General features: G+C 42.5%; 1 protein-coding gene across 7 annotated transcripts in view; it reads left to right on the top strand.

The window, feature by feature from the left end:
* Positions 1–19,391, top strand: part of PDGFA (platelet derived growth factor subunit A) — a 43,771-nt gene that overhangs the window by 6,954 nt on the left and 17,426 nt on the right. For 3 of the 7 annotated variants that reach the window (XR_005585767.1, XM_039492870.1, XM_039492873.1), the window contains exons 3-5: positions 3,788–3,892; positions 6,217–6,404; positions 15,929–16,055. Coding sequence is in view for 3 of the 7 variants with exons in the window: in XM_039492870.1 (XP_039348804.1) it covers positions 3,788–3,892; positions 6,217–6,404; positions 15,929–16,055 (420 nt within the window). In the remaining 4 variants the exon portion in view is untranslated. Of the gene's footprint in view, positions 1–3,787; positions 3,893–6,216; positions 6,405–15,928; positions 16,056–18,790; positions 19,353–19,391 lie in introns of all 7 variants that reach the window. The other 4 variants (XR_005585764.1, XM_039492871.1, XR_005585766.1 and 1 more) reach the window with 3 other exon arrangements.

Genomic DNA, 19,391 nt, shown 5'->3' with positions numbered 1-19,391 from the left:
TCTGCATTTCTGAGGCACTTGGTACCCTGCAGCTTCATTCTCTTGATCACTTCTCTCTTGTGGGAAAATTGACATCATTTCTGACACCATTAGTTCAGGAGCCCTTTTGTCAAATCACGAGTTTATTTCCAGGCTTCAGCAGTCAACAGGAGAGTTCTATTCTGGATTGCTGAAACAGCATTCTTCTAACTATTAAAATGGTAAAAATTCCTCTTCTTTCATTGATTTCAGTGGAAGTTAGGAGCCTAAATACCTTTGTGGGCCCAGATGCCAAGAGGGATACAATATAGGCCAACTGCTTTCAGCACTTTAGCACAGTTCTTACAATAATCACATGCTCCACAATTCTGCTTATAAAAAGACACCAATGATGGACTGAAAAAAAAAAGCATTTTGTGAGCATGTTTCGTAATGCATTTAGATTTCAGTGAACTTGTTTTACAGTCAGCTGTGTTAGCAGTAGGGTAGCTCTACTCTTTTTGCTCTCAGGAATTGCCCCCAGCTGGGCATATGGTTGTGAACTAATTGTATTTTATAGTGATACATCAAGTTATAATATAAGCCAAGGGCCTTCAGCGCCTTACAAGTTATCTTATAATAAGCACATCCAACATGTCATTTTGCTTATAAACTGGTGGTAGAATAAGGCTAAATGGAATTCTGAGTTGTGCAACTGTGGTCCCATAAACACGTGGTTTAACATAGTGGTTAGTTGATGAGATTACTTCCAGGATCTTACCTGATTCATAAAGCAATATAGTATGACTGAGTTATGCTAAATAGGAGCTTTGCCTAATAGGGGGCAGAGGATTGGAATCTGGTACTCAGGGCTGCTCTACTGCTGGCATCACAATTCATTTCTTTCTTCAGCAAGATGGCCACTACCAGCAGGAGGCTAGGCTCAGGAGTATCAGTTTTACGGATAGTCTTTACTTTTAAACACTGTTTGCAGGTAAGCAGAATGGCTTCGCACCCTGTGCAAGTCAGGCTCTTGTGCTAAGCAGAATTAATGCAACTTGCTTTTGAATAGGGTGAAAAAACGGGACACCCCATGGGCCGGCCTGAGCCCACCCCGCTGCCCACCCACTCACAGGGCGAGCCTGAGGTCCCCCCTCCCCGGGGCCACCTGAGGCCCTCTCCCACCGACCTGAGACTGGCCTGAGATCCCCTCCCACCCAGGGCCGGCTCAGTCGCCACACAAGCCACTCTCCTTAGCCCTCCCTCCAGTGCAAGACTGGTGTTGCCACTCCCCCTGCCCCGCTAAGGGTCGCACCCCACTTTTTTTTGCAAAACTGTGCAAAAAATCTGATGATCAGTCGGCAAGAGCCAACGGGACAAATGCACAGTTTTGCCAAAAAAGTCAGGATGGCTGGGAGAGGGCTTAAAAAAGGGACTGTCCCGGCCAGAATGGGACATATGGTCCCCCTGCTTTTGAACTATAGTTTCTTGCATCAAAGAGAGAGAGGTAGCCAGTGCTTAAGGTAGCCAGTGCTTCGTGAGCTCCCAGCATATGGGAAATCATTAAAGGTTTGGTCCTATGAGGTGGTGAGTACTCACAGACCCCACTGAGTAAAAATGACAGGCCAGATGCTCAGCTAGTGTAAATCAACATAGCTTTGCTCACCTTAGAATGGAAGGATGGCCTAGTGGCACTGGGGTAGGACTTGACAAACCTGCGTTCAGTTCCCAGCTCAGCTACCTACTTCCTATTATTTTACAGATAGGAAACTGAGGTACAGAGTGGATTAAGTGACATATCCTAGGTGCCCTTGGATATGTCACTTAATCCACCCCAGGCCTCAGTTTCCTATCTGTAAAATGGGAGCAATATTTCCTTACCCTACACGGGTGTTGTGAGGCTACAAGCCATTAGTGACCACGAGGTGTTCAGACACTCCTGTGATGAAGGCCACATACATACCTAGATAGATGGGGTTCAAAGGGGCTATGCTGATTTACACCACCCCCACAGGATCAGTCCCACTGTCTTAGGAAATGGGCAGGATTTGGCAACAGAGGAGTGGAAGTGTTTGCTGGAGGCTACAGTTGCATAGCCTACTTAGTCTGCTTTTTTCCACTTATAAGAAAAGAGGAATTACACACTTGAGGGCATGTGGTTCCTTCTAAGGGTGCTGAAGGCACCTGGCCTCTGTCTTTATGTCTCACTATGCACCCGAGGCATGCAATTATTTCACAGCCGCACGCTCTGTTGGGTGTGATTCCTTGTACGTGGGGGGTGCGGGGGGGAAGGAGTCAGTTTATTTATAGAGCAGCCATGTGTGATCCATACTGTTAACATAGCTGAGTGTAAAACAGGTTCCACTACAGTCTGGATACATTATGAAACATGCATATAAATGTACTGGAAGCAGAAAGGACTGCAGAGTTTAGAAGGTGTGCAAAGCTATAGAAAACAGGAGACCATTACATGCTGTTAGCAAGCAGAGAGTATAATTGATTTTTTGTATGCCACCCACTTGCATTTTTTATGCATATTACAGTTCTCCTTGAAGGCATCGGTGAAACCTATAAAATATCCCATTATGTCACAGAGGGCGTTCCAATAGGCAGATTACCACACCTATGAGATGTGTTGGAATTTAGTTACATTTCAGTTGCGCATTTTGTTTATACCAGCAATGCACTAAGTATGTGCTCATAGCCTTCAGAAACCCACTGCATGTGACATGACCTGGACTGCTTCACTTCACAAAACCAAATAGTGGAGCGGTCATTTTGTTGTTGTATATGATAAATGAAATGCCAAGTTTTCCATCTTTGCTCTTTCTCATGGCCCTTTAACCCATGTGGTAGGCTTATTTAGGGAACGAGACAAGCCTGGATGCAATCCCAGAGTCTGCAGTAGCTTCAGATGCCCCTCCAAAGGTTAGGATACTTCACAAGGGATTTGTTCTGCAACAGAGAGACCAAAAGGAAACCCAAACTAATTATTGCTTGTCCTTGAGTTAGCGAGACAAGAGAAAGTTTATAGGAACAGCATTATTACTACACCACCATATTTTGTATTGTGTAGACCAGAGGTAGGCAACCTATGGCACATGTGCCGAACGCGGCACACGAGCTGATTTTCAGTGGCACTCACACTGCCCCGGTCCTGGCCACCGGTCCGGGGGGCTCTGCATTTTAATTTAATTTTAAATGAAGCTTTTTAAACATTTTAAAAACCTTATTTACTTTACATATAACAATAGTTTAGTTACATATTATAGACGTATAGAAAGAGACCGTCTAAAAACATTAAAATGTATCATTGGCACGTGAAACCTTAAAACAGAGTGAATAAATGAAGACTCGGCACAGCACTTCTGAAAGGTTGCCGACCCCTGGTGTAGACTCACACCACCAGAACACTTGGAACTTCTTAAAGAGAGCTTCATTCTGTGTATTAGCATCATGAAATATTGTTATTCTGATTTCTACACCTAGATTCAATTAGAAAGTTTATTATGCCTTTCACAGGAAAAATGCAACTGAATTAAAACAGAATTGCCCCTGTATCATAAACACAGAGAGTTGCTATATTTTTCCATAAAACAAATATTAAAGAGTTAAAAATGCATATGTTTGTGTGAGAAATTCTGCATTCAATTCTGCCCTTATGCCCTGGCTGTTTTATTGGCAGGAGTCTCACAGGATTGTATATTAAGGCAGGATTTGATCCTGTTTGTATGGCTGACGCATATTCTTATACATTAATGGTGCAGAATTAAAGTGACTGTCGTGCTTATGACACAGTAAAGGTCTGATATTGTGTTTTCTACTTTAGGATATGACGATGTTTCAGAAACAAACTTGAGATCTCATAGTGTTCATTCTGCTAAACATGTTCAAGAGAATCACCCTGTACCCATTCGCAGAAAAAGAAGCATTGGTAAGAAACAACAAGCTATTTGTGCTTAAAGAACAAAATCGTGGGGAGAGGCTCCTTTGATTAGTCATGCAAGACACTTCATTGTGCAAAATAAAAAGTAGAAAGTAAAATGGTCTTTTCCTTTGAGCATGTCACTTTTCCAAAGTCAGTTGTTGCATCAGTCACCTTCTGCTGGGTAATCTATCCACAAGAGACAAGCATGAATAAATTCTTTACATTCACTTTCTTGTTGCAGCATGTTAAAAGGGAGACCTTAGTTAGAAAATGTGGCGATATTCAATGTATAATTCGTAGTGTGGGGAACAACTACTGCAATGTGCTTTTAAAAAAAAAACATCAACAGTTGGTAGAGTTTTCAGGACAGAAGCTCTAGAAAAGGAAACAGCTTGACTCTTTCATTCCAAACCAGTTTATCCAAAAATGAAGAGCAAGACTGAAGTGCTATGACATTAATTCCCATCATTACACAAGGGACCAGGCATGTTTACAAGGCATTTTTCTAATAAGTATTAATGATGGTTTCAAACAAAAGCCTGGATATAAAATGAAATAGATGTTAATTGACTTCAAAATGGCATTTTTATGCAACAACACTTGTTACAAGTGATTAGATCTTACTGATTTACCATTTAATTTATCTTTGGAAAACATGCATATTCTTATATGCTGTGGGTAATTCCTAATCAGTATATTTTAACTTTAGGCTAAGAGCCCATGAAACATATAGCAGAGCACACTGTCAGCATGGATTTGCAGTGTGAATTGGCAACTGCACACTTATCACACTGAACCCTTCTAGAGGACAATGCTTCTGAAACCACCTGCTGCATTTGGTGCCTTATTCTGTAAGGTGCTGAATGCCTCCCATTTAAGGTCAATGGGAATGGCGGTCTTAGCATTTTGCAGGAGCTGCCCGGTATCTTGCACTATCAGGCCCTTAATTGGCCTAGTTAATAGCATTGTAGGGAGTGAGAAGCATCCTTCCTCTGCTGTGATATTTACCCACCCTACAGAGTTGTTTTAAAGCTTCCTCTGGGGGCTTGCCCATCAAAACAGACCTCTTCCCAAACCAAATCAAAGCAAATGTGATCCTAGGCTTTCAAGTTCCGGGTTCAAACCAGATCACATTTTCTTCTCTTTATACTTCTATTGAGGGTATTGAAGAGCATCCCAACTTCATCACACCCCACCAGCTTAGCCTCTTTAACTGGACAGCAAAAAACAAGCTGCCTTCAAATAAATTCTCACCATTCAAATTTCCCCGTTGGGGCTGCCATAACAGAGACAAAGCATTCTTTGCCAGCCCATCTGGTCCTGGAGTCAAGAATGTCACTTCTTGAGTAGCCCTAGCTCTTATCATCCCAGGCTGCAAGAGATCTCAGGTTTGTGGATCTTGGATTGTTCATATGTAAGCTTAATGCACTGTGCCTAAGCTGTCACCTAGCAATATCTCACAACATTGCTTTATTGCACAGCAAACATTATACAGCTAACCCTCAAAAGCCTGACACCTTTGCTTGTAAACTGGTCTTTCAGCACCAGGAAGTTGCTGTAGATTGAGACTTGGTAAAATAATTTGCTCATCTGAACAGAGTATTATAGTCACTTTGGTCATGCTATTCTCATGGTTTCGCCTTGTTAAAAAAATCAAGCCATGCATAATTTCCCCAGCTTCATTCAGAAATAAGGCGTGCTGCTATTTGTATGACAGCTTGGTGTTAAGACCATTTCAGAACTGAAAGTTGGAGAAGGTTTTGTCATAAACAAAGGGATGGTGCATGGTGTAGAAATTACAGAAGCAGATTGTGTGCAGTTTATTAAATGTGCTTTGTATGTGTGAAACATACATAGATGCACATTATGGCCCTTATCCTGGAAAATAGCAAAGCTTCCACTGCCTTCTGTGGTTCAGGACCAGTCCCTATCCAGCTATCTTATCAGGAACTAGTATAACAGTGAGAGTTTCAGACGGTGTCCTTGCCTGCTGTCACCTTTCAGACAGTCTGTGCCTCCCATTTATTTGTCCGCGCTCTGAGCTGCATTGGAAGTTGAGCGGTGGAAAGCCCTCGTCTCGTGATCTGGGTGTTTGGAGCAACTCAGGCTTCACTCTGGGGTAGCATGCACAATTGAATGGGAGGCAAGCAGTAACAGCTTATCCAAGCCCAGCACAAAGGCATATCGTTAATGTCAGCAATAGGAGCACAGAGCACCTGTCGCAAAAGCCTGGGTGGGAATCACTCCCTTAAGCACGTAGTAGTGTAAGCATGTGTGCTCTAAAGCGAGAACAGCTGTTCATCTCGAAGTTTGGGTTCTTCTGTTTGCAGAGGAAGCCATTCCTGCCGTCTGCAAAACAAGAACTGTTATATACGAGATACCTCGGAGTCAGATCGATCCCACATCTGCTAATTTCCTGATATGGCCACCGTGCGTGGAGGTGAAACGTTGTACTGGCTGTTGCAACACCAGCAGCGTGAAATGCCAGCCGTCACGGATACATCACAGAAGTGTCAAGGTGAGCAGATTATGGTTGTAGGGACATTAATGTAAGAGTTTGGGAGCTTCAGACATTCTTGTTTGCATCCCGCTTAGCATCTACCTTTACCACCCTCGTCCTAGCAAAGTCAGTCAGATATCTTGCTCCCTTGTAAGTTGAGCAGATGCCTTTCATAAAATATGATTAGTGGAAAATGTTATTTTTAGATTTGATTTTCATGGATTCCTTTCATTTTCCTTTATATCTAAAAAAATAAAAAATGGTTTTGATTGTGTCTTTCCCACGATCTCTTCCAGAACAGATCTTGAATTTAAAAGATAGAATGACTCAAGGGGCATTGGACTGCAAAATCCACTGCACAGAATTACGTTTCTTTAATTCAATATTGTGCAGCCTAAATTGGTCTTTTATATGTGACAATATAACACTTTTGATCTGAAAAAATGTCTTCCAAATTATTGTATCCCTGGGGATAAGAGACTCAAGGCTTCATGCTATATTTATTCATTAAGCAAAATCCATTTCTCCCTGCCACAGGCTTCCGGTAAATATTACATGAAGTGAATGGTATTTCTTGTATTTTGCTCTCGTTTATATCAGTGCAATTCAATAGTTACTCTGCTGAAGTCGACGGAGTTGCACCAGCATGAGTGAGATCAGAATCACATTTCATTAACCTCTGGGCCCCATGCTTGACTGCAAATTCTAAGGTCAAAATCCTGTTTTTTAAAAACTCAAATATGGATTTGCCTGGGAGGATATAATGAGTGCAGCAGCCACTGTGGTTCATTGAGTAATTATAAGAGGTGCTGCTAACACATTTATTTGGTCATCGCACATTCCAAGTACAAAGTGTGACATCCCAACCAATTATGAATTATCTGAACCCACAAAAAAGTGTCTGAGCAAAGGTTTTTTTAAGGGGTGAAGAACAGTTTCACACTCTGATAAGCTGGAAAACATCTGAAGAGATTTTTTCAGTCTTTCCAAAAATAATTATACTTTACACTTACATGGCATCGTTCCTTTGTGGATCCTGATACGCTTTGCAAATATAATTTAAAAAAAAGAAAAAGAAAAAAAACGTCAAGGACAACACAGTTAACTGCTGGGCTGAGAACAAAGTGGAGAAGCCTAAGCCCCAAAGTTTAAGCCATTTCAAATAGAGACTGACAATGAAAGTGCCTCCCTACCTGTAACCATAATGTCACTGGTGAGGGCAATGCTATCATCTTTGGGCCCAGTCCTGCTCCCACTGAGTTCTCTGGGCCAGATTCTCTCGTTAATATGCTGACGTGGGGCAAAGAGGTAAAAATCAGGCTGCATATGGCGAGCAGAGAATTTCCCTGGCTGATGAGAATTCCCTGCTGGTGCATCTGTACCACAACCTAGTCTCCACTCCTCCATCTCCCACTGAACTGTAGGGGGCAGGGAAGGAGGGAGCTGGGTAGTCTGCCACAGCAATCCCCCACTGGCATAGGATGTATTAAGGAACATAAAGCCAGTGATAGAGTTTAAAACGTAGGCAGCTGCTTTAAGTGATGTCATCTCCCCACCATTACTGCGCCAAGGAATCTGCCTCACTGTCTCACACAATTCAGGGATGCAGCATTGGTCCCTTCAGGAGGACATTCATTGTATTACTGGGGTACGTTAAAAGTAACCCCATCAGGTAAGATGATTTTTATGGCACCAACAGTATCGATATACACGTCGGCCAGTTCTTCAGAAAATTCCAAGGCAAGTCCCCTGCTCCAAACAGTAATTAAGCAGCAAGAAGGACAAGAGGTCAAACAGAAACAGGATGCTCATTGTCGAGGTTGCCCGCTGACCCCACAGTCACATCAGAAATCTCTGAACAGAATCTGTATTTGTTTCCTCCAGAGTCGGCTTCTCTCGTAGGCTTCGATATAATTAATTGTTGGATGAGCCTTTTGGAAATCCTGTACTTAGAGCTCAGTGGGTGTGCATGCCATTATCTAGCAAAGGCCTGCATGAGGGTCCCAGGAAAGGTAGGAGTTGTTTTGGGGGGCTTGTCTGGGTTATTCCTGGAATGCAGTTGAGAGCTCTCTTGTTTTTTTCATGATGTCAGGCTGGATAAAAGCGCCCTTTTGATTAGGACTGGAAGGGCTTCCCTCCTTCCCCTTTCATTGACAAGGTGGTGAGATCATAGTGTGCCTAGTCACACTGCAAAAATGTCCACCCAGAAAGGTCAGTGAGTGGGTTAGCAGACGTATTATCTCACAGGCCAAAGCAAAGGAGGTTTCTTTATGCCCTTGTGGACAAAGTTAACATTTATCAATATGTCAGAGTGTTAGGGCTGGAATGCAAGGACTTAATGCAGGTGCAGTGAAGGTGAGTGCAGGCGTTAGGGACATTCCTCTCCTTGGATTTGATCCTAAGGCCACTGAGGTCAATGGAAAGCCTCCCATAGACTTCAGTATGCTTTGGTTCAGACCCCTTGTACACCAAGCAGGGGGCTGCTGCAGTCTAGCTGGGGAGCAAAGCAGTGCTCTGGGCCAGCATTGCTGGTGGCACTGGCCTCCCACAAAGTGGCCAGGGGACAGGGGCGCTTTGACCTTTCTCCACTTCCGCATGAGCCAGTGGACCTGGCTGGCATTAATACAGCCGGGCACAGGCTGCACCCCTTCAAAGGGTGATAGAGCTCACACTCCAGGATATGCTCCCTTTGGGGCTCCCTCTGCCTTCAGGCCCTTCTGAAATCTCCCTACCTCCACATGCAGCCAATGGTTTTAAGAATCACACTGTGATCCTTTATTCTTAGCTTTTAAAAAAAGCCACCTGATACTATGGAATCTCTTTCCTCGCTAAGCGATCAACAAAAAGCAGGGTCTGAGAAGTGGGGCTGCTGCCTGGCAACACAGAGAGCACCTATGTCGGACGTGTCTCCCTTTCCCCACAGGAATATGTTTTAAACAATCTATTCATACCTAGCATGAAAGAACATCCGTGTGATTGAAATGAAATGCCTGTCTTAAAGTCATTCTCCCTCGTTGACCCTCACATGCTTATAAGCACAAGTTCTATTGCTTGTATTCTTATGCTAACATACTCAAGGATTCAGTAATTGGAGCAGACTTGACGTCTTTGCCGCTTCTTCTTCTGAACCTCTGAGTATCTTTTCTGACCAGTTTTCAGAGTGGTAGCCGTGTTAGTCTGTATCAGCAAAAAGAACGAGGAGTCCTTGTGGCACCTTAGAGACTAACAAATTGATTTGAAAGCATAAGCTTTCGCAAACTGGACACCATTAAATTAGGCTTGAATAAAGACTGGGAGTTGGATGGGTCATTACACAAAGTAAAAACTATTTCCCCATGTTAACTTCCCCCCTACTGTTACTCACACCTTCTTGTCAGCTGTTGGAAATGGGCCATCCTGATTATCACTACAAAAGTTTTTTTTCTCCTGCTGATAATAGCCCATCTTAATTGATTACTCTTGTTATAGTTGGTATGGCAACACCCATTTTTCATGTTCTCTGTGTATATATATCTTCCTACTGTATTTTCCACTGCATGCATCCGATGAAGCAGGTTTTAGCCCACGAAAGCTTATGCCCAAATAAATGTGTTAGTCTCTAAGGTGCCACAAGTACTCCTGTTCTTTTTGCTGACCAGGCTACTGCAAACTCTGAACCCCGGTGCAAAAGCAAATTGCTCAGTCCTGCAGAATTTTGACTTTGGGAATTCCTCTGTGATTAGCACATGGCAAGGAATCCAATCGCTCCCTAGTGCCAGCTGGTGAAGTGTGATTTTTTTTTTAAATGTCACTTGGGGAAGTATTTTCTCTAACTGTGCCTGTTGTCGCAACAAAACTCAATTTATAATGCTTAGAGGTTCCATTGGTTTTATATTCGTTCCAGAAATATGTCAGGTAGATGAAGTATTTAGCCAGCCCAAGGACCTGGATTATCCCTTTGTTTGGCATTTGCTGAAGTTTACTTAACTGGGTCAGCCCAATAGCAGACATGAAAAAAAACCATCTTTCCATTCAGCAGATCTGCCAGTGTGTTCCTAGCCAAGACAGCAGATGTGGACATTATGGAGCAAATCCTGTTCCCAATGCCAAGCCTGAGTAGCTGAGCTGGGTGCTAGGGATCTCTGCAAGAACAGCAGGGAGCAATCTTCCTTTCCAATCTGTGGAGCAATAGCAGAAGGGCTCCATCCACTATCCTTAGCTGTAATAGCTGTGATGGATTTGGAGCTGCTCTGCATTAATTTATGAATATGGCACATTGACCTGGTTAATGGGATGTTTACTGTATGGATATGCTGGTGTAATTCAACAGGGGGTTGCTGGGAAAGACAATCAGGAAGGGAAAGAGTAGCCCGAGATAAGCCACTTCTCAGCAAACCAGCACTTGAGCATCATTCAGAGACAGTGCCAGGGCAGGAAAAGGCAGATATGCAAGAGATCAAAAGAACTCTCGCTGTTTAAAAAGGAGCACTTCCTCAAGAGAAAGGGGTAGTTGCTCAGGAGAAGCAGACTGAGATGCGGGGACCTGATGCGGGGTATCTGCCTTGGTTACGTCAAAGGATGATAAGCCTTTAGGTAAGACAAACAAGCAGATAGAGTGTTTCTTGTTTTCAAATTATTTTTCTTGAAATGTCTTGTTCCTTCCGTTAAAAGAAACAATACTTTGGTTTTAAGATGGCTGGCTGATCCCTGGATATCACTAGACTCCTGAAGGAAAGAACTGAAAGTACCCAAGTTCAGTTAGACCTGCTGGGTAAGAATGGTTGCTCCACAGAGTGCTGTAGCCCAGGGCCTGGTGTAAGAGATGGAGAAATGCAGAATTCCACTCTGCCATGGGTTAAGGTATGAAGACTGGGATACATGACAGATGTGTGTTGCTTGGTGCACTGCTGGAAGCTGTTCAGAGACTATGGTGATGAGTGCAGTATAAGAACTAGTATAGTATAGTAGAACGCAGATGCACTCAGTGAGACCAGAAAGGAAACAGAGGTGCAGCTAGCCCGGTAACTGTGACAATAGCCTCCACAGTCTTTGTATCCCCCATCACGTGCAGGGGTCAGTAGCTGGTGAGTCCCTACAGCAGTAAATCCAGCAAGCCTACACCCACAAAGCCTGCATAGCTCCCCTATCTGGCCTCCTCTACACTGTGCGATGGAACTGTAGTGGTTCCTCTGCCAGCAAGGCCTTCTGGACTAATCATGTGTATCCTGGTAGGCTGTCCATGGGGTCACACATGCATGGTTTAGGGACCATGGACGTCTAGGTAGCAAGAATCCATCTGTAACAAAGCATTTCTTGAGGAGTGTGGTGGGTTCTTATCTCTTCAGTGTCCCTGCCAGTGTCCAGGGCCAGGCCATAGTTTCCCTCTGAGATAGGTTTAGTGCTTCCAGCCAAAACAAAAGTCCTCCCCTTCCAGGGCAACCACACGAATCCAAAGCAAAATGGTCTTCTGGTCCTCCCCAGGTTCAACAATCCTCCATCCTGAAGCAAAGCTAATTAGATCCTCTGTCCTCACTGGGCTAAGTATTCTCTTTTCCTGTGACTCGGGGCTAAATGGCTCCTTCCTTGGTCCACCATGGGCCACAGCTCTCTCCCCATTCATGTAGGGGAGTGAAAAAGGGACGTCTTCCTACTCTTTCTGGAAGCACCAATCTGAGCCCCCAGACTGTGTGCCAAAATCAGGCTTCAAGCCCTCACCAATACTGTTTTACTCTATACTTTTTCCTTCATGTGCTTTGTCACTACCCTGGGTTTCTTTCACTAGGCCTCCTCTTAGGTCCTTGCCACAGCCTCTTCCAGGATGTTTCCTCTGCTGTCTTGGTGAAGAGCCACACATCAGGTCTGATCTCTCCCCGGTTTCTCCTCTTCTGACGAAAAGCTGCTCCTTATATTCCCTGATTCTTCTTCCCATCATGCCTTGCAGCATCATACAATTCCCAGTGTCCCTCTGGGGACTACATCTTTCAGTATTCTCTTGTTTTGTGCTGAAATGGGACCAAGCAATATTTGATCTTTAACTTCCCTTTAAGAGCAATTACAAACCCTATAACAGGTAGTGTTATAATCGTTCTTGTTCCATAAAACACAATTGTGCGATGACTTTTTGACCTACTATAGGCAAATGCACCTTGCTTGAGCAGTGGTTTGACTCCAGATGACTTCTTTTTGTCTAGTTAAAACCCAACAGACCTCTGTCTTCGTTCTTTAACTTGACTCGTCAGTTGCAATTTTTAGAATTGCCCGGGTCCATAGAGCTTCATTCCATCATACCGTTGCTAATCCACTTCTGAGCTAGAGCAAACTGATGCCTTTGTTAGTCATTTCATGTCTGAAAAGCGCCCTAATTCAGGATTTTATTTCATGCCTGGTATGTTAAACAGGGACCATCCAAGTGGGCTTTGTTGTTGTTGAGTGTTATAATAAAAGTCATCTCCCATGCTGAGAGGTTTCTTGTAAGTTTTTGTACAGAATTAATTTTGTTATTATGCTGGTGGGGTTCTCAGGGTTTTCATGCCCAGAGTCCTGCCTTTTTCCTATGCTTGAGTCCCTGATTTCGTGAGATTCTGCATTGCAGCCTGCCTGGGAAAACTCATTGCCATTCTTTATGTATCACTGTTGAACAATTTGAAACTTTGCCTTCCCCTTGGAGCTGAGGATACCATCGAGTGTTCCCATCAGACCAGATATTTTTATCTGAGCAACATAACTTCCCCTCTTCTCCACACTCCCTCCCCTCTCTCCCTCCTCACACACAATAGGAATGTGGAATAGAGACCATAGAGGTACAAAGCATAGACCCTAACCTACCTATTATGGTACAATTATTTAAATGTAATACTTGGGGGAGATTAAAAAACCCCACAAATGGATCTTATCTCCCCCATCGTTTTTATAAGTAATATTTTTTGTTGTTGCAGAAGATTCTTGGTTTTGTTGCATTAGAGAAAGATGAAAGAAGCCCATGTTGAAATGAGTGGTTTGCTGAGGACTAACCATTTCAAAGCAATGGGTAGTACACAATAGTGTGTGGTTATCCTTCTCTTGCGAGCAACAGGATGGGGGGAAAAAGAATGCTAACCTAGAGTTGGATCCTGTGATGTCAAAATAGCCGTGGCATTTTACATCAGCTGAGAATCTGGCCCAGAGCCTAATGTTTTAGCCTAGCATTAATTATAGATCCCATGGTAGCAGCAGGTGTTATGAGACAACATAAATTTAGGAATTTAATTGCATTTGATGTTGCTTTAACTTGAGAAATTTTAATGTTTACAGCACTTTATAAATCTTCAACCTTCACTTATGTTGCCTGAAGGAGAAAGAGGAGTTTGGGGGATGCTTTTTTGCTTGTTTTAGTTTACAGTGCACTTCACTAAAAACTGTAGCTTTTAATTGGTCAATGTGAAGTAGGTTATCATCACAGAGTCTCTAAGTATCTCCTCCTACATCTTCCAGTGTGTGTAGTACAAAGTAAGGGATGGAAGGCGTGTATATATAGTCATCTCAATTTGGAAAAAAATAGAGATGGCCTAAAATAAAGTTAGATTACAGTTCTAGTGGCAAGTAATTTTTGATGACGCTGATTAATTCCAACAATTGCAATAAGAATGGCAGATATCAAAGCCATTTCATAATTGCTGGGTCGCTTCCTATGTCTCTGGTTATAGAGGTCTTAATCCCTGTTTGTTATTGTGAATTTTAAGGATTAGTCATCCTTTGATGCTGGGTGACTCAGATGTACCATACATTTTCAAATCTTTGCATTCAAAGCCTTGCTAGAGTTATACTCTGATAGAAGAGCCTGAAACATATTGCTGTGACCCATAGTTGACCCTTCAGCGGAGCATTCTGACATGTTAGAGCCAGCTCTAAATCTTTTTGTATGGAAATCTGACAGCCTCAGAAAATGTCTTTAATGTGGACATTTTAACTACTGCATCTGTCTGTGTGGAACTATTGTTTGCTGGGTAAATGCAAATAGGTTCCAGATCTTGTTGACAAAGGGGGCAGTGACTGAAATGTGGGTTTGAAATCTTGGCTCTGTTGAAGTCAGTGGCAAAACTCCCACTGATTTTAACGAGGCCCAGTATTTCACTCTCATTCAGATGTCCATTGGTCATGTGTGTCCAGAAAGCCAAAGGATGGTTTCTGACAATTGGGAAGTATAATCCCCACCACCATGTTATGAGAACAACTTGCCGCTTTTGGAAAGACAGAGGGTCAATGTTTTCTCAATGCTAAGATCAAGGAGCATTAAAACCCCCAACAAACAAATCCATACACAATTAGGAAAAGGGTCTATTAAAATTTTTGGACACTGATCATTTTTTAACAACCCTGCCTATTTCACTGATATACAGATTGACTGATGCTATGTCCTCAAAGCACCACATGTGTGTCAATCATCTGGGCTGTGCAAGGGATCAGAGACCCAGTCTCCCGATTTCTCTGTCTTTAATTTATATAAAATAATACAGTATCCGCACTATTTGGTTTTATTGCTCTCCGTGACCGCCCCTGTTTACAGCCCCCTACAGTCAAATGGGAGGCACATTTTGGATGTCTCCCTAGTGCCGAGCAGTGTTGAAAAGTAAAGCAGCTAGAAGATTCCCCTTTGGGTGTGGTTCTTCCCTCAGCACAAGACCCTATCTATATTGGTTTCACTCAGGTTTAATCTCAGTGGTGGTTGCACAGGGCTCTAAGAAGGTTAGGCTGGCCAGTGTGGATGGGGCCAGTGCATGTTAGAACAAGATTTAAAATGTGTGTTCTATTTTAGCTCTCTTCCTGAGCTAGAATATGGTCCATGCTAGCCCACCAAACGGTGTTAGAACCTGTTTGTTCTGTACTTGTACTTGAACCTGAAATGTACCTGGAACCTAAATGCTAGTGAAATACGCTTCTCGGCCTTTTGGCTAAGATAAGTGTGTACTCAGTGTATCTGAAGAGGTAACATTTCCATACAGTAGAGAGAGAACATCAAGCAAGATGGATGTGTCTCAGCAAAGACTTTTAAAAAAAGCTTTTAATCTCCTTTTCATTTTCCTCCTAGTTCTCCTTTAAAGGTAAGTGAGCTCTCATTCACCAGAGTTCCTGCAAGAAGCTTATAGGACAGAGAGAGGGCATCCCTTATGAGATATCATTGAGATCTAGGTTCTCAAACAGCACTGGTGCTTTTCCATGTCTTTGCTGTTTGCCTTCGTCTTAAAAACAATGAGTAGTTCAACATAACCCTGGTGAAATGTTGTAGAGAGAAAAATATATTCGAATTTGTAAATTCAGTAATAAATGCAGATTTGAGACTGAATATGAAACTTTACCTTGACTTAGAAAAATCCTGAAATATAGAATTGCTCAAACCCCATGAATGGGAAGTTCTTGCGGGGAAAAAACCTGGTCTGTTTGGAACTGCTGAACTAAAGGATGCGTCATGAAATAAGTATGTGGTGCTCGACCAGGATAGAGGTGGCTTATATAGATATGTAACCACCTGTCTTAAGTCCTGTTGTGCATTAAAGTGTCTAAGTACAAACACCATTCTTTTTTCTTAGGTGGCAAAAGTGGAATATGTTAGAAAAAAGCCAAAATTAAAAGAAGTTCTGGTGAGGTTAGAAGAGCATATGGAATGCACCTGTACATCATCAAATTCTAATTCAGATTATCGAGAAGAAGAAACTGGTATGTCATCCTTTTATTTTTGTACACATACTTTTATCAGATGGGAACTTATATTTATAGTAAAGAATGTGGACCCAACCCTGCTCCCATTGACCTAAATGGGAAAGCTCCCATCGACCTCACTGAGAACCCCTCTGTTTCAAAGGTGTGGAATTAAAACAGGATTTGGGTTATATACAAGAATTTGGATTCAAAGTTGAAATTGCAGCAGTTTTCTTTAGTGCAGCCTTTAAACGTAAAATGCATAACATAAAAATCTTGCCTAACTAATTTGAAGGTTATACTATTTGTATCTTGCTGGTAAATTCTATCAAGTAATGACCCTTTTGAGATAAAGTTAAGGCTGACAATTTACTTTACTAAAGGGAACACTAAGTTTGAAATGAATAGAACATTTTATTTAGAAAGAATTTAATCGTTCAAAAGTAAGGAATTTTGAAATTAAGTTTCCTACTGCAGCCTTTATTCGGTTTCCATTTCTCTACCCATCTTTACAGAGATTGTTGCCAGTTGTCACATTAAACGTATGTCTGGCTTGTTGAGAATATGAATGACAGAAAAAGGGATTTATGACTGTGTGGGGGAGGAAATACTTACTTTCAAAGTGGCTTTCATAAAACTATGGCCCAGGTTCTCTCCTGCACCCAGATCCACTGATCTCAGGGGCTAGGAGGCATTCAGGAAGCTGGGTACGGATCACACTGCCCAGGCCTTGGCCCAGCCCTGGTGTAAGTTAGAGCAGCCTGGAAGTTTAACTTTAAATCATGCCAGGTCACTGGGGACCCTAAAGGGCCATACACCAGTTTTAGACTTGGTGGAGTGCAGGTGCCCTCGGGGGTGAGGCAGTCAGTGTTGCAGCTGGTGATGGTGGATAATGTAGAGGGAGGACAGGTACAGATCTTTGGCCTATCTGTGGCAGGGTTTTTTTCTGCAGTCGGAACATACATGGGGTTATTGTATGATGTCTTGCCTATATCAGGAGATAAAGTAGTGTTTTCTGTTGCTGAGAAAATAGTTGGCCTGATAAACCATTAGGTTATTCCATTTTGTTGCCTGTGTAACTCCGTTGCAGTCAACCAAAACACAAGATGTTATAATCTCTAGATGTAAGTGGGAGGATGATCTGGTGAAGGATCAAGTCTTAACTCCATATGGATTAGGGGGCTGAGCCAAAGCCTACTGAAATCACTGGAAAGACTCCCGTTTACTTCAGTGGGTTTGGGATCAGGCGCTAGCTGGTTAGCGAGTTTATACATTTGTCTAGAGTTTCAGCAGGGAGAGTGGATTTCTGGACTCTATGTTAGGAAGGGATTGGACAATGATAAACGGAGGGATGGGGCGTCTCTAGGTAGTAGCTAGCAGATGGCCAGGGTTACGGGTGAAAGCTAAGGTTGGTCCAGGAACCTTAATTTCTGATTTCCTTACTCTTGAGCATTATTGTTATTTTTTAACTGGAACATTCATCCATTTCTCCCCCCCCATCTCCCATGAAAAAAATTTGCAGCCACAATTCTCTATCTGAAAGTCATTTGTCTGACAGTTTCCTTGGTGTGGGTTTGGGGGTTTTTCATTATTATTATTATTATTAATTATTTTATTTTTCCTGGCGGCCCCTTGCTGTGGAACATTTTGGTCAATAAGCTCTGCGTGTGCCCATGGATATGATAACTGCCCTAGGGACTCTGACCGGGCTGGGGGAGTATCTCTGCCATGAGGGATTTTTCAGAAGTTGTACTCCTAGTTATTACACAAGGCCTGATTCTCCTCTCACTTGCACCATATAACTCCATTGTGCCAGATCCTCAACTAGTGCAGATCAGCTTCATTGATATCATTAGAACTGTGGCAATTTACACCAGCTGAAGATGTGGCCTACTGACGTCAGTAGAGTTACTGCTGATTTACACTGGTGTTAGGAACAGGAGAATCAGGCCCAAAGTGTCTGAAACTTTTATAAGGAAAGTAAATAGGTGAAACTTCCCTGCTTTGGGATTTCTGACAAATAGGAAACTTGCTAAGGGTTCCCCAGGCCTGAGTTTTAGGCAAGTTTCTTGATGCTATCTCCTCCCCCCGATGACACACCTTTGTCTAGGAGGTCCAGGCTTCCCATTTATCCTTTATATTTTTATTGTGGAGTGTAGAAGTGAGCAGGCCGTTGGCCTGATGTCACTGAGGTGGGAAAGCAACTGGCTGGCTATTTTTGGTGCTGGCTCTAATTTGCCTCAGTTTCCCAGCAGAGGTTACAATTTCTGTCAGATGCCTGGCAGAGATTGTAACTTGGGTGAGAGCACCCACTGGAGGTTACCATGTCCTGCAGACACCTGGTGTAAATTCTAACCTCTTCAGAGGACATCTCACTAGCGCAGGTACTTAGCAAATGCAAGGCTCATGAGCTGCAGTTTTATATTTATTGGACTCAGAAGCTCATGTCAGCCGAATTTACCTAGCTGTTTGTCTTACAAGAGCATTCAAGTTCTCTTGACATGCTTTGCTTTACATATAACCTCCTCTAGGCCTCTCAGGGAAGTTATAATATACATGGAGAGCTGAAAAATTAGGCCTATGCACTCGCTCTCATTGAGCACCTACAGGTAAATCAAAAGCTGGATGATTTTAGTCCAAGCTAGTTTGAGTTACGAATGGACCAAAACATTTAGGAAAAATTGGTGGCTTTTCATATTTTTGTAAATTGTTCTATGTTCCATACATGAAGAATCTTATCTAATCAACCTCAGCTTTCCAAAATGTTTATTGTGGACAACGATTAAGCAGTTGAATTTTCAAGATGAAAAGCTTGTGCGTATATGAGAAAAATGGGATGTCAGTTCAGAATCAGGCGTATGAAGGAAATGATCAGAATGGCAGAAGACAATGATTCATATCCATAGTTATAGGTGAGAAAATGTTATGGATGGCAAGTTTAAAATAACTAAACTACAGGGACTGAAGGCAAATGTTGAATACAATAGCTAACAGTAGTTACAAGGCAGATCTATCACCACCAACACCATCTTGGGTTACTGGACCTTTGCTTTTATATAATTACTCTACTTATGCAAACATTATTTCAAAATCGGAAGTTATAAAGAAATACCTGTAATGCAAAAGATTGTGAGTATTCTGTGAGAGATAACAACTTGAGTGTTTATTACTTCAGTTTTCAACAAAATGCATTATCTTAGGGCTTTTTACCAGCCTACCCTTATGTTAACAGGAAGGCCTAGGGAAACAGGTAAAAAACGGAAACGAAAAAGGTTAAAACCAACATAAAAACTACTGGAACTATTTGCTAATCAGGTAGGACCTATATGCTGAACACCCTAATGGCACAAGTAA

Source organism: Mauremys reevesii, linkage group 10, assembly GCF_016161935.1.
Source record: "Mauremys reevesii isolate NIE-2019 linkage group 10, ASM1616193v1, whole genome shotgun sequence".
NCBI classification, from domain to species: domain Eukaryota; kingdom Metazoa; phylum Chordata; order Testudines; family Geoemydidae; genus Mauremys; species Mauremys reevesii.
Note: the sequence above shows the minus strand (reverse complement) of the source record. Positions and strands in the feature narration are given on the sequence as shown.